General features: G+C 42.1%; 2 protein-coding genes and 1 non-coding gene across 3 annotated transcripts; 2 read left to right on the forward strand and 1 right to left on the reverse strand.

The window, feature by feature from the left end:
• Nucleotides 1-607: 607 nt before the first annotated feature.
• atg9a (ATG9 autophagy related 9 homolog A (S. cerevisiae)) lies at nucleotides 608-9,989 on the forward strand. The gene is made up of 20 exons (XM_034563070.1): nucleotides 608-805; nucleotides 1,075-1,130; nucleotides 2,154-2,303; nucleotides 2,430-2,473; nucleotides 2,636-2,700; nucleotides 2,820-2,969; nucleotides 3,201-3,342; nucleotides 3,484-3,624; nucleotides 3,757-3,877; nucleotides 4,059-4,234; nucleotides 4,321-4,443; nucleotides 4,568-4,755; nucleotides 5,397-5,550; nucleotides 6,237-6,416; nucleotides 6,560-6,763; nucleotides 6,879-7,111; nucleotides 7,324-7,441; nucleotides 7,611-7,881; nucleotides 8,153-8,301; nucleotides 8,398-9,989. Exons 3-20 carry the CDS (start codon nucleotides 2,201-2,203, stop codon nucleotides 8,404-8,406), a joined length of 2,571 nt encoding a protein of 856 aa, XP_034418961.1. The 5' UTR covers nucleotides 608-805; nucleotides 1,075-1,130; nucleotides 2,154-2,200; the 3' UTR covers nucleotides 8,407-9,989.
• A 278-nt stretch (nucleotides 9,990-10,267) lies between these two features.
• On the forward strand, nucleotides 10,268-10,340 carry trnak-uuu. Its single transcript has one exon. It is a non-coding gene; the product is annotated as a tRNA-Lys (tRNA).
• Nucleotides 10,341-10,914: 574 nt separating this feature from the next.
• On the reverse strand, nucleotides 10,915-13,200 carry zgc:112416 (uncharacterized protein LOC550509 homolog). The gene is made up of 9 exons (XM_034525447.1): nucleotides 13,088-13,200; nucleotides 12,916-12,972; nucleotides 12,698-12,755; nucleotides 12,372-12,445; nucleotides 12,029-12,193; nucleotides 11,654-11,768; nucleotides 11,433-11,581; nucleotides 11,075-11,313; nucleotides 10,915-10,998 (listed from the first exon to the last, which is right to left on the reverse strand). The coding sequence occupies exons 1-9, from the start codon at nucleotides 13,100-13,102 to the stop codon at nucleotides 10,938-10,940; spliced, it is 933 nt and encodes a 310-aa protein (XP_034381338.1). The 5' UTR covers nucleotides 13,103-13,200; the 3' UTR covers nucleotides 10,915-10,937.
• Between the last annotated feature and the right edge of the window lie 200 nt (nucleotides 13,201-13,400).

Here is a 13,400-nt window from a genome sequence, read left to right on the forward strand (position 1 = left end):
TATTCATGTTAATGGCTGCTTTCATTTAGTGTTAGGCAAAAATGTAGGCATCTCGAATTTAAAGTCCTAAAACCAATTAATTGGTGCAAGGGTATCAACTGTCTCTTAGCACCAACATATAGCTCTTTCTGATATTAGAGGAAATAATTCTAATACAAATAAAGAGTACCATTATTTTAATTTCTTCCATTGCATACTGTATTTGATAATGCCGCCCAGTTGATGGAAAGTCACGTTCTAAAGACTTATTTAAAGAGATAGACAACAACAATAGATGACAACAATCTAAAGTTAAAAACCCGTGTAGCCACACGTTATTGTTTTTAATGCACGTGGAGAATCCTCGTGTAGCAGCATCACCAAGAGTGCAGTTGCAGTATGAAGGAACCTCTGACCGTGTTGTGGTGCTACTTACAAAGACCAGGCGGTGGTAGTAAACACCCATTTAATTAGACAAACCATAGCAACTGAGGAACACGTCATGGAGGCTTGTTGAGCATGCAAGTCGTGTCTGAAAAAAAACGCCCTCTAAGAGCCCGCCTCTGACCGCACCTGATTGGCTGCTCTCCTTACCGCGAGGGAACTCTCTTTCCGATTGGATAACGTCCCTGCCCCTCTGATGAGACAGACACCAAACGGCTAGCTGTTTCGAAAATGAAACTGGCTCGTGTATGAGTTCCGATTTCGAGAGGCGGCCGAAGGAGAAAAAAAACGAAAACAAAACTGGTATTAGATTAAAAAAAAAAATCTCCCGATAAACCCGAGACCTTTAAACCTGACACGGCGGAGGCGGAAGGACCTGACGGTGAGTGCTCCACGCGGCGACATGTTTCTGGAGAGGGAGGCAGGGCCCTGTGCTGTCAAACCACGACAACAACAACACCTGAATCGGTTCCGCTGCGTTGCCTTCGTACTCTTGACTCGTCTCCGCTTTCCCCGTTCATCTCGTTCGGGTTTATCCGTGTGCTGTGCTGCACCGCCTCCGAAAAGAAACGCGCCATAAAGCCCCGTCCTACCGTCTGTTATGGTTCCTAGATATGACTAAAGATAAATGCCTCTTCCCTTTTCTCACAGCTGGTGATGTTGAGTCAATACCAGAGCCGGAGAGGACGTGCTGTACTGCAATGGAGGTAAGCTCATTTCTGACCCTGCTTTGAGACAGTACACGGAAGTTAGAAGTGTCCCCAGTTAACAGACCAGCAGGTCCATTCATGATCTAAAGTATCTCTTCCCACCCCCAGTGGGACTGACTTGCATATCTAACGGTGGTCCCTGGTTTGTGGTGTAATCTCACTGGGCTTAATGACAGTCATCACACCATACGATGTTGCCATTACAGTTATATATAAGCCAAAATAAGATGCTTCTTGAGGAATATTAAGTCACCTTTTTTAAGTCATTTTTTGTTGTACTTCTTTTCTGCTGGGTGCCATCGTGTTGTCATCATTGCATTGTATATGTCGTTTGGACTCAACCATGTAATCTTGGTCTTGAGTCAATACCATCTTAATCCGTGGAGTCTTTTGTGAACTTCGGTGGTGTTGACTATAACAGGTCTAGGGGCAGAGACCCTTGTCTATAACCTATTTGGTTGGTTTTAGTTTCACTTAACTCGGGTGCAACACAAAGAGCTGTACCACAGGTTTATATACACACTAGATACTCATTTCATTTGAACCACAGCGAACGTTCTTTGAACTTTGTCATTGAATATTTCCAAGACCATCAGTCACAATGTACAATGCCAATATGGCACATTTTGTCTACCCTCTCCAAATTTAGTCCTGTGTGACAATAGTTCAGTTGCCTTTGTAAGAGGCTCTTTAATCAGGTTTTGAAGCCCTTATTCAGCCAAACTCAAGCTCCAGGGTGACTGATCCTGACCTCTGATCACCCCTCAGAAGGATCAGGTAGTGTTTTCCTAAAACGATTAATATTCAATAGTGAATAAAAAAGTCCAAAACCAAGGCTGATATTGATGGAAATGTTAAATGAGTTGATTATTAACATATCATGTGATGTGTAAAACATTCTCCAGTGGCCTATTTCACTCTTTTTTTCCCTTCTCCTCCTCGCCATGTTAACCAGTCGTATGTGTATCTTCATTCTTCTTGTCCCTCCCTCATCTCTCCCTGCCGTTCTCTGTGTCTCAGTCTGTAGCAGTGGGCTCCGCTACTTGGTGAGACTGAAGCTGGTCACGATGGCGCACTTTGACACAGAGTACCAGCGCCTGGAGGCGTCCTACAGCGACTCTCCGCCTGGAGAAGAGAACCTGCTGATGCATGTGCCTGAGGGAGCCAAATGTATGACATGCCGACACAAAACATGAACTTATCGCACACAGAAACACACCATCCTCTTTTGCACTGATAGTGATGCCTAACAACAACAACACTGTTTCTAATTTTGTGATACATATTTTTATGCAGCCCAATGGCACCATATAGAAAACCTGGACCTGTTTTTCCAGAGAATATCCTTTTGCACGTATGTTTTGTATGTATTCATGAGGTTTTGGGTCCTGAGTTACCCTGACGCATGAATTGAGCTTTTTTGATTTTGCACCGTGAAAGTTTTAATACAAACAGGGTTACTAACCTCTGATAGATTTACAATATTCCTTAACATCCATTACGTCTATAATCTGCACCAGAAGAATGGATTCACCTGTATGCTGCTGGGGGAGATCTTTGAGCTGGTGTAAGTATCCTATCCATCAGGAACCTTGTTTTTGAGAGATTCTTGTGTCTGTAAGGAGTACGTATATGGCAGAGCTTGATGTCGTATGTTCTCTCCTCCTTCTCTCTTTCTCCGTGCAGTCAATTGCTGTTTGTGGTTGGCTTCACAGTCTTCCTAGCTAACTGTGTGGACTACGACATACTCTTTGCCAACAAGTTTGTAAATCACACTGATTCATCCAAAGTCACCTTGCCTGATGCCTTCCTCCCAGTGGATGTCTGCAGTGCCCGGTGAGTGTGACACCGTATTTTGTTAATGATTATTTCTTCTGCAAAGAAGCTGTGACAGTAATTTAATTGCGAGTGTGAAGCTGAGGATAGGTGTGATGATTGTGTTTGTGAGATAAAGAACAATCAACACTCAAACGTGAATGTTTAAGACTTTCTTAGTGTGTCTGGAGAACGTATAGTTGTTAGACGTTTACATCTTTGAATTATAAAAGTGAATATCTTCTCCCGCAGTATCCGAGAAAATGCGTTTGTGATCTTCGTGTTAATAATCTCCGGGGTGTTTTGGCTACATCGCCTGGTCAAATTCATCTACAACGTCTGCTGCTACTGGGAGATACGATCCTTCTACATCAATGCACTCAAGATGACCATGGTGAGACAGACAAAGACATTTGTTTTAGAGGGGTATTGAATATTTTATTTGCTGGCGTAGGAGACATTCATTGTACCAACTGATCTTTAAGGTGCTTTTTCTTCTTCTTCTTCTTCTTCTTCTTCTTCTTCTTCTTTTCAGTCAGAACTTCCCTATGCAACATGGCAGGAGGTTCAGGCCAGGATAGTGGAGATCCAGAAGGAGCACCAGATCTGCATCCATAAAAAAGAGCTGACGGAGCTGGACATTTACCACCGCATCCTCCGCTTTAAAAACTACATGGTTTGTCCGTTTGTGACGACATCCTAATACCACTGTTTGGTTTCTGAATCTATTCATGTCTGATGCAGCTACTTGCAAACACAACGAAACAGTGTGACCTCAAACCAAAACCTTCTTCCTGCACTTCTCAAGGTTGCCATGGTGAATAAATCACTCCTTCCTGTGCGATTTCGACTTCCCGGACTTGGGGAGTCAGTGTTCTACACCCGGGGTCTCAAATACAACTTTGAGCTCATCTTCTTTTGGGGGCCAGGTGAGTCCATGTTGACGATGTGATTCATTTTATATGTACAGCCTGTATTCGTCTGTCTTTGTTTGGTGTTGTGATCCGGTGAAATTAACCATTTGGATGCACACACTCATCTATTTGCCTATTTGTTAAGGTTAAGAATTACAAATGAGTATTCTTTGTACTTCCCTTGGTTGCTCTGTAGGCTCTCTGTTTGAGAACGAGTGGAGCCTGAAATCAGAGTACAAGAGAGGAGGTAATAGGCTTGAGCTGGCAGACAAGTTAGCGTCCCGTATCCTGTGGATTGGGATTGCCAATCTGCTGCTGTGTCCAGTCATTCTGGTGTGGCAGATTCTCTACGCCTTCTTTAGTTATACAGAGGTACGCTGTTCACATGCACACACAAACCGTATTCATTTTCCTTTCTCATTCAGTGCTCTAGACAAGAGTTTGTTGTGTGTGGCTAGGTGATCAAGCGAGAGCCTGGTTCTCTGGGAGCGAGATGCTGGTCTCTGTATGGTCGATGTTACCTGCGGCACTTTAATGAGTTGGACCATGAGCTCATGTCCCGCCTCAGCAAAGGATACAAGGTCAGATGAGATAGTAGCTTATCTCCTCCTCGTTTTAATATCATGCTCTTATTACTTATACTGGTGCCTCTCATCAACTGCCTGTGAAGTTAATAATGAAATCTGCTTCCTCCCTTTCTCTCAGCCTGCATCCAAGTATATGAACTGTTTCCTCTCACCACTGCTGACGGTGGTTGCCAAAAATGTAGCCTTTTTTGCCGGTTCTCTTCTGGCCGTCCTCATCGCCCTGACCATCTATGATGAGGATGTTCTCTCAGTGGAACATGTTCTCTCATCGATCACACTGCTCGGAGTGTGTATCACAGTCTGCAGGTAGAGGATCAACGTCACACAGTTTTTTCTGCTTTTCTGATCAAACAAAGGAGATAGAAAAACGTGCAGAATCGAAACAGAATTTTCATTATTATATTTAATAAACACACAGATGAATCAACTACAATAGTTAAAAACATATGATATCATTAATTACCTGTAAGTTATTACCACCGCCACTGTAAAACTAATATGAAAGGACAAACATCCGAATCAGAATGAGAACGACGTGGGATGTTTGGGCCGTTAACCATGATCCATGTCTTTATTGCCCTTTTTAAAGCTACCCAGACTTGTAATCCCTTTAATGCTCTCCTGCAGATTATTCTGCTCTATAACGGATGAGTATAAGAGGGTTTCCTTCCTTAAGTAGCTCTTGATTGAAATAATTTGATCTTTGGAAACATCCCCATGACACCCTTGTGAAAAGAAAATCTGGTTCTGAAAATCTGTATAATTTTATTTCGTACATTCAACAATCAGATATTCGAGAAACCATCAGAAATTTCACAGGTATATTCTAAACTATAAGATTATTTATCAAGCCCATTTCCACAAAATAGTTAAATATTTTCCATTGATTTTGAACCTCTTCAAGACTTACATTTTTTCCCACCACCTCTGTGCTTCTGTTTCTTCAGATCATTTATCCCAGATAAGCACATGGTGTTTTGTCCTGAGCAGCTGTTGAGGGTTATCCTGGCTCATATCCACTACATGCCTGACCACTGGCAGGGCAATGCACATAGATATGAGACTCGTGACCAGTTCTCCCAGCTCTTCCAGTACAAAGCAGTGAGTATGGATACTAAACTGGGAATAAATATCAAGAGTAATTACAAGGAAAGTAACTTATTGAAACTATGTTTTATTCATGTATATATTTTAACATGTCATATAGCATGACAAATATTAGGTGTAATTAATTAACGTTCATGATGGATCCATTTATATATGGCGGTTTCAGTTTCCCTGCTGGTGTGTAAAACTGGCTCATGAATTCAAGCCATCATTCATGTTATTACTTATAACTGCGCTGCTTTTACTATAACTCAAAATGCCTGCTGTGAAAAAAGACCTATAGTTATTTTGTCAAATCCTCTCTGAACATGCTATTTTATTTTTTGAGAGAATATTATCTGAGTACACACAGCTTCTTTTCTCTAATGTCGAGCTTTACCCTCAGCTACACCCATTATTTGCATTCATATCTAGAGAGTAAAACTAAGATTTGAGAATGCTGAGAAGCACCTTGTAGGTATTTGTTTGTTTTGATTCACACTACACTCTTAGATTGTCCCATCTGGTGGCATTTTGAACCTTAAACCATGAAGTCAGTGCCTCAATATTTCAATCAAAATCAGAATCAGAATGTTACATAACTCACTCAATTTATGAACCTGAGGTTCAGCATACCGTTGATGTGATTGCTCGGCTTCCTGAGTGTTCGGTGTCAAGCTTTCTCTTCTGTTTTCCTCAAGGTGTTTATTCTAGAGGAGCTAATAAGTCCAGTGGTGACTCCCATCATCCTAATCTTCTGTCTGAGGAGGAAGTCTCTGGAGATCATTGATTTCTTCAGGAACTTTACTGTTGAGGTGATCGGGGTAGGAGACACATGTTCCTTTGCCCAGATGGACATCAGGCAGCATGGACACCCTGCGGTGAGGGACGGACACATTAAGTGCAGCCACACAGACATACACTGAGGAAGACGCACTTGAAAATACCTAAACTCATCTGTGTGACATGCATGCATTAGATTGTGTGTATATCTGTGGGTTTACCCTCTCTCCTGCCTCTGTAGTGGATGTCAGCGGGAAAGACTGAGGCGTCTATCTACCAACAGGCAGAGGATGGGAAGACAGAATTGTCTCTGATGCACTTTGCCATCACCAACCCCCAGTGGCAGCCTCCCCAGGAGACCACACATTTCATCAGCCAGTTGAAAGAGCGAGTTCACAGAGAGGCTACTTCTGACACACATCCACTCTCACTGTCCGAGTCAGAGGTACAGTGATAAAACAACATTCATGCTTAAGTATAACTCTGGTCCGAAGTTCAATTTCATCATCAGAGGCAGAATGTTATTTTCTCGCCCTTCTTGCCCTTTCTCTCTCTTGCAGCCAAGGAGCCTCATTGCAAACCTTTTGGTGGGTCCCTCCACACTGACCTCCATTCATTTCGGCGGAGATAGCTCTTTGACCAATCATGCAGCAGCTGGCTCAAGTGATGGGGCATCTGCCTTACGCTCCCTCTCCCCAATCAGCAGTAGTCTTCACCTGAGAGGCAGCTTAAGTGCAGCTCACAGGGCTCCGGGCCACACATCGACCATGAGCAAAGCTATGGCTGGCTCGGGGTAAGTACATTCTCCTTCTGAATCATTGAGGTTACATCTTTCTGTACAAACCTAAATATTAACTGAGCGGCTGGAGTCTATCTCACAGTTCAAAGTGCATTATAACCTAGTTCAAACCTTAATTCATACTTTACTTGTTGCCATCTTGTCATCCCTATCACCTCCCCTTCATGTCCACAATTTCTCCTCATTTTTGCATTCTCTTTGCATAGGACGGATGCCCGGACCGTGAGCTCAGGCAGCAGTGTATGGGAGGGTCAACTCACCAGTTTGGTCCTCTCAGAGTACGCCTCCACTGAGATGAGCATCCATGCACTTTACATGCACGAGGTAATTGTGGGTGAGCAAGTGTGGGAACAGAGTAGAGGACCTCTGTAGGATGCACAAAACTGAATGTAGTTTGTTTTGCCACATTTGTCTCCTTATCCTGAATAACTGACAAGTCTTCTCCATCTTTGGTCTGACCGATTCTTCCTCCTATCTATTTTCTTCCCTGTAGCTACACAAGCAGCAGTCCCGTGGCGAGCTATCCCGCCACACATGGCACAGGCAGGACAGCGACGAAAGCAGTGACAGCATCCCTGATGAAGTGAGGAGCGAACCCAACCCTCACTCCAGACATTTCCCTCGCTCGCACACTTTCCCCACCACAGTTCCCAGTCCCAGTGCCATTCCCACTTCAGCTTCTGCCATCAGCGGTACCACCTTTGGCCAGGAGGGGGCATCATCACACAGCAGCAGCCAGCAGCGATATAGTGGATCCACCACTGGTACACATATCTTTTTGATTATCTCTCCATTTTACTCACCACATGCTTTTTAATGTCATTATTTTAAATGTAATTACTCTTTTAATCTATTGTTGCACTCATGACTTCTGTGCCACATAAAAAGCCCAGCATTCACACATTCTTCTTAAGAGTTGAACTTATTTTTCTGATATTGCTACAACAGTTCTGCGCATAAGTGAATGTGCTATTCACCTCAGGATTTAATCCTGCCGCTTTTCAACTCTGCTGTCTATGTCCTTCTGTTTTCCAGACTCTTTCAGTGCAGGGGGTCAAGTAGTGAGGTCAGCCCGTGGCGTGCCCATGGGAGGGTGGGCAGAGGATGGTCAGGCAGCACCACGACACCATGACACACTACCAGAGGAGAGCTCAGAGGATGATATGCCTCCTCACATACACAAGGTGAATGCTGTTTGCGTGTGATTGGAAGGGCAATGGTAATTTGCCTGATGGCACTGCAAGTAAACTAACATTTGCATCCTCCTTCTCTCATTTTAGATTACATAACCAAGCTATTTGAATAAGTATCAGCGTCCCACAACTCTACAGATATCCAGACACACATCCTCGAACCTTCACCAAAACCTTTTTCCACGACTTCCCATCGGATCTGACACAGATGGAGATGGACATGCGCAAGAGCGGCGTACCATGATACCTACAAACACTTAACCAGTGAAATCACCTGGTCAAGTTACGACTGATGCCACCTTGAACCATTCAAAGATACTATATGACTTTCTACATGCCAAAACAGGCAAACAGGGTAAATATCTGAATTGTGGATCAGAAGAGGACCAACAGGATCAAGTTATTTCTAATAGCCATTGATGCCATCAGATTACGCAAGGCTCTTTTATAATGTCAAAAGATTACATAATGAAAGTGCATGTATTACTGGGATGTAAACAGTACTAGGCCACTGTAGAAAAATACGTACCAATTTACTCACAATGTGATCATAATAATCCTAATTGTGCTATCTGTATTTTTCCCTCTTTTACAAATCAGATGATATGAAAGTGAAATTTGAAGAATGTATGGTGTTTCTCTAACAATAACAGCATGCAACACAGTATTGTGTTCCCAGCATACAATGCTGGGAACACAATGACTTTCATGGTGTGAATCTGTTATTGTACCAGCAGCAGGAAGCTATGTATCCTACCCAGTGCTCTCAAAACATATGAAGGCCTCTAATAGTATGAAAATCACCTGATTTACATTTTGTAATACGATTTTAACCCTGATAGATTTTTTGGGATTTCTTTCTGCATGTATTGCATAACACAGTTCATGTGAATTCAGAGTCTGGCTCATTTTGCACAGATATTTACAGACACTGTGCACTGTGTAAATAAATATTATTAGGTTATGTCATGCAACAATCATTCAACTTAATTAATTGTACACAATTAAAATGCCAACATGTTGTGATGTGTAGCCAGATATGCTGTATGCAAACACTTTCTGATCTGATTTAACCCAGTTTGTTATTGTTTGCCATCATTAATTTTCAACAGACTTGTGACAGGGCGCAGCAAAAATACAAGACTATTGTTAAGCATGTATATTGACTTCTGTGCCATACAAAATACCCTCAAGCACAAGTGCATGACCATCATAAACACATTCTTCTAAAAAGTTGGAACTCCTCCGACAAGAAGAATGACCATCCTCCATGTTAATTCACAGCATGACTTTCCCCTGGTCTCCTGCCATTCAGCCGCAATTCTTGAAAAGAAGAGATATGCACTTTAATAATCTGTTAATGGAGAGGGTGTCACTTAACTTGGATTATTTGTATGTGTATGTTTTTTTTATGTATGTATATTTGAATTATTTTATTTATCAAAGGGATGTGCCATAATGATAGACCGTTGTGAATAAAGGTTTGGTTTTCTGTTGTGCACTTGGGTGGGGATAAAGAAGCACTGTCACACTGCTACCTTAATATGGCCACAGGGAGGGACACATTGCTTCAGTGCTGTACTGTTACATTCATGATTGTGCTTTTTTTTTGGTAACACATCTTGTCAATACAATTTTGTACAGCTGTAAATTCCTCCATTAAAGACAAGGCAATGGTGCAATGATTGTGTATGCGTGTAAACTGAAAATGCAACTGCCAAGACAAAATGACACGGAAAGGGACTTAAATGAATATGCATAGATTCAGTTGCCTTTCACATTTGCGTTAGCTTAGCCTAAGTTAGCATACGGCGGCTAACCAGGGGACTGTAAGTCACTATATACTGTTTGCTGCTTATAACGCTGTAAGACATTTATGTAAAGAATGCGATTCAAATAACTTGAGTTTTATACTGTACTATGTTTTTATAACCCTCAAACATTACAGGTTGTCGAAGCCCGGATAGCTCAGTCGGTAGAGCATCAGACTTTTAATCTGAGGGTCCAGGGTTCAAGTCCCTGTTCGGGCGATAGTTTTTTTTCCCCCCTCCTGATTCCTATCTCTCCATTTAAGGATCTCTCTCTGTAGAGCATCCAGAGCATCGGACATTTATTCCTAGGGTCAAGGATTCAGATTCTGGTTATTTTTGTCCTGGGTCCCATCTCCAATTGCTCTGGAACTCTCAATACTAATTTAACAACTATTATGTTATACATATCACTTTAAACCAAACGTCACTTGATTTTAGAATGTCTTTATTTAGTGCTGATTGTTAGAATATTGCAAAGGTTTTTGGTCAGGTTATTTTGTTGCATGTCTTGGACAAGGACCGTGTATCATGGAGCGATGAGGTTATAGGCTGCGTATAAATCCCCCCAAATATAACTTAAATAGTGAGTAAACATACTTTTTAATGGAATTCTGTGGGATTGCATTGTGGTCAGAGTTGGTGACAAGCAAGCATGTCAAAAGATAGTTCACAATTATCTGCCACTCATACAGGATACATTTTGGACATTTTCAAGGAAAAGCAACTTTTTCTCGAGACATAATTCCATTATTGCACATGCAATGTGATCCTATCTAACCTTTTTTGTTCCTTTCTGGGGTTTTTTTTTGACCAGTCTTATACAGTCGTCCATGGTCTCTCTGGTAACGGGGGACTCTCAGAGAGAAATCTGAGTCCTCTAAAGACACACAGAAAAATATGTATTAGTTGAAATACTAGACACAAAATACATGTGTGCTCTCAGTGAACCTTACGCATGGAGTGGTGGGAGTGTGAAAGGGGCTGTTTCGTGGTGTACGGAGGGTAGCTGTCCTCCTGCGTGTCCTGTTAGGACAGATGGCAACTCTGGTGGCCATGTAGGGTGGCTGATGGGAGGCAGCTGTGGTGCTGCAGGGGTAGTACCGTAGTGATGATGATGATGATGATGATGGACAGCACTTCCTCTTGGTTTAACATCTGGCCTTACAAAAATGGGGTTTCGCCGGTAACTGTCCTGAAAATACAAATTTGGGACTTTCTTGAGAGACAGAGATGACAATGTTGCAAAGGGTCAAAGTTGAGGCTCTGTGCTTTGTCTCTATTTGTCAGAGGGTGTGTGTGTTTTTTGTGTACCTGCCCAAGATACGTCATTTGAGGGGCACAGTAACAGGGCACTGGTGGCAACATAGGAGGCAACATAGGAGGTGTGGCTTTCAGCATTGTAGTGTGCATTATGATCTGATGCATCTGGGCATTTTGCATCAGCATCAGTTCCACCACGTCTAACAGAAAAATACACAGATATGAATACAGTGAGATTTAAATAAGATAGTGTTCTGTTGGCTGTTGCATACCCTCTTTGATGCCGCCTGAGCGTGGTGGTGGGTAGGGCTGCGGTGGGGGGATCTGAGTAATTAGTGGCTGCTGTTGTGGCAGCTCTTGTATGATGGTGGCAGGCTGCTGGGGAAGCTGGAAAGAGATAAAGGCAGGGGGAAATTATTGCATATTCAGCATATTTAATCTGCACTATTCTCACACCACTTGAACTCATTGCAAGTCAGTCTGGTAGAGCCGTACAAATAACATGTGAAAGGAAATACAGGGGTAAAAATAGAAGCGATGAACGGGATCGGGAGGAGAAGAAGAGGATTAAATACACTTAACAGATTGCATTGAAACGGCAGATCTGGGGATTGGGGTGTTTTTGAGATTTATGCAGAGGGTCTCACAGTCTGTTGAATGATGTGTGGAGGCTGAGGCGGGGCAGGAGGTGGAGGCACCAGAAAGGACAGCGCAGGAGCTGGCTGGTGGAGTGGGAAGAAATGCGACTTGTACTTTATGTGTGACCCTCCCCACCTGTGACGTCTGTTGAGGTCCTCTAATATATGCTCCTCCTACACGAAAGAATACCAAATGCCAACGAAACACAAACAATTATATGCATCACACAATGACCAAACATTAGTTAATTAATTGAAGTTTTCTAACCTTCATCTTAATGTCTGAATGTATGGTACGTAAGAAATTATATCAGAAATAAAAGTTTGTATTCTATGAATATTCAGTACAAACCCTGAGTCTTTTCAGCAGGTCCTGCTTTCGCCACAGTGCACAGTGCAGTTGATCTAGATGTCGGTCATAAATCCCTTAACACACAAAGTCAAGTTATCTCAGAGACTTTCCCCATGTCTGCCTCCTCTACTTTCTCAAATATCTTGTTTTTTCATTTGATAACAGGTTAATTTTACCACTGAGTCAATCTTAAGAATGTTATAATGTATTTTTCACTGGCCATGGGAATTCATTCTAGCATCAGCTAAATGTCTATAATGGAGAATGTCAATGGTACCTTCCACAATTGAACACTATTCAACACAAAGACGTCTTTGTTATCTTACTTGCAGACTGGGCAGACTCTGAACTATTGTCCATATTGTGCTTTTCGTTTTCCAGTCTCTAGAAATGTAAAGAATATTTCAGATTGAAGTTAAGATTTTGATATACAATTCTCAAGAAAAGCAGAACAAAAATAATGCTGAACTATTTTCCTTGAGAATACAAAATGATCAAAGTAAATTAGGTTCAAGCAACGTCTAGACTACAGCCTCTCACCTACCTTCTCCAGCAGTTTGAGTTTGAGTCTTGTCATTTGATCAACCATAGACGGACCATGCTTAAAGATTACACAAGTGTTATTGTAAAATGTTCTGCACGCTGGAATGAACATGATTGCCTGAAATATGAGACAAACATACAATGCAAGCATCTGCTTTTAATGTCTAATTTACCTGAAATCTTTGCATTTTGAGTCCCACAGACTTGGTGTACACTTGTGTGTTTGTTTGAGTCAAATCTAAAGCCAGACTGTGGTTTCCATGGGACACACCTGTTTACCACTGCCACTTTATTATGACCTGCATTGGTTTCTATGCTGAGAAAGAGAAGGGAGAGGGGGGGGGGGGACTTAAACATAAAATGTCCTTGCTTAATTAATTAAAATGCCATTATAGATTGTAGTATTTGTTTAAAGGCCATGAAAAGCCCAGGCTATAGGTACAGTCACGCACTGTATTATCAGATGCATTCTGCTTAGATCGGCCT

The sequence above is a fragment of the Cyclopterus lumpus genome, chromosome 22 (assembly GCF_009769545.1).
Source record: "Cyclopterus lumpus isolate fCycLum1 chromosome 22, fCycLum1.pri, whole genome shotgun sequence".
Classification (NCBI taxonomy): domain Eukaryota; kingdom Metazoa; phylum Chordata; class Actinopteri; order Perciformes; family Cyclopteridae; genus Cyclopterus; species Cyclopterus lumpus.

Excerpts from the sequence above, each read along its gene's own strand:
- atg9a (XM_034563070.1), top strand. The coding sequence starts at position 2,201 with ATGGCGCACTTTGACACAGAGTACCAGCGCCTGGAGGCGTCCTACAGC. Across the intron at positions 2,474-2,635 it reads TGGACCTGTTTTTCCAGAGA|GTCTATAATCTGCACCAGAA; the intron begins ATATCCTTTTGC and ends AACATCCATTAC. Across the intron at positions 3,878-4,058 it reads CATCTTCTTTTGGGGGCCAG|GCTCTCTGTTTGAGAACGAG; the intron begins GTGAGTCCATGT and ends GTTGCTCTGTAG.
- zgc:112416 (XM_034525447.1), bottom strand. Across the intron at positions 12,194-12,371 it reads ACCTGCTGAAAAGACTCAGG|GAGGAGCATATATTAGAGGA; the intron begins GTTTGTACTGAA and ends TCTTTCGTGTAG. Across the intron at positions 11,314-11,432 it reads AAATGACGTATCTTGGGCAG|GACAGTTACCGGCGAAACCC; the intron begins GTACACAAAAAA and ends TTGTATTTTCAG.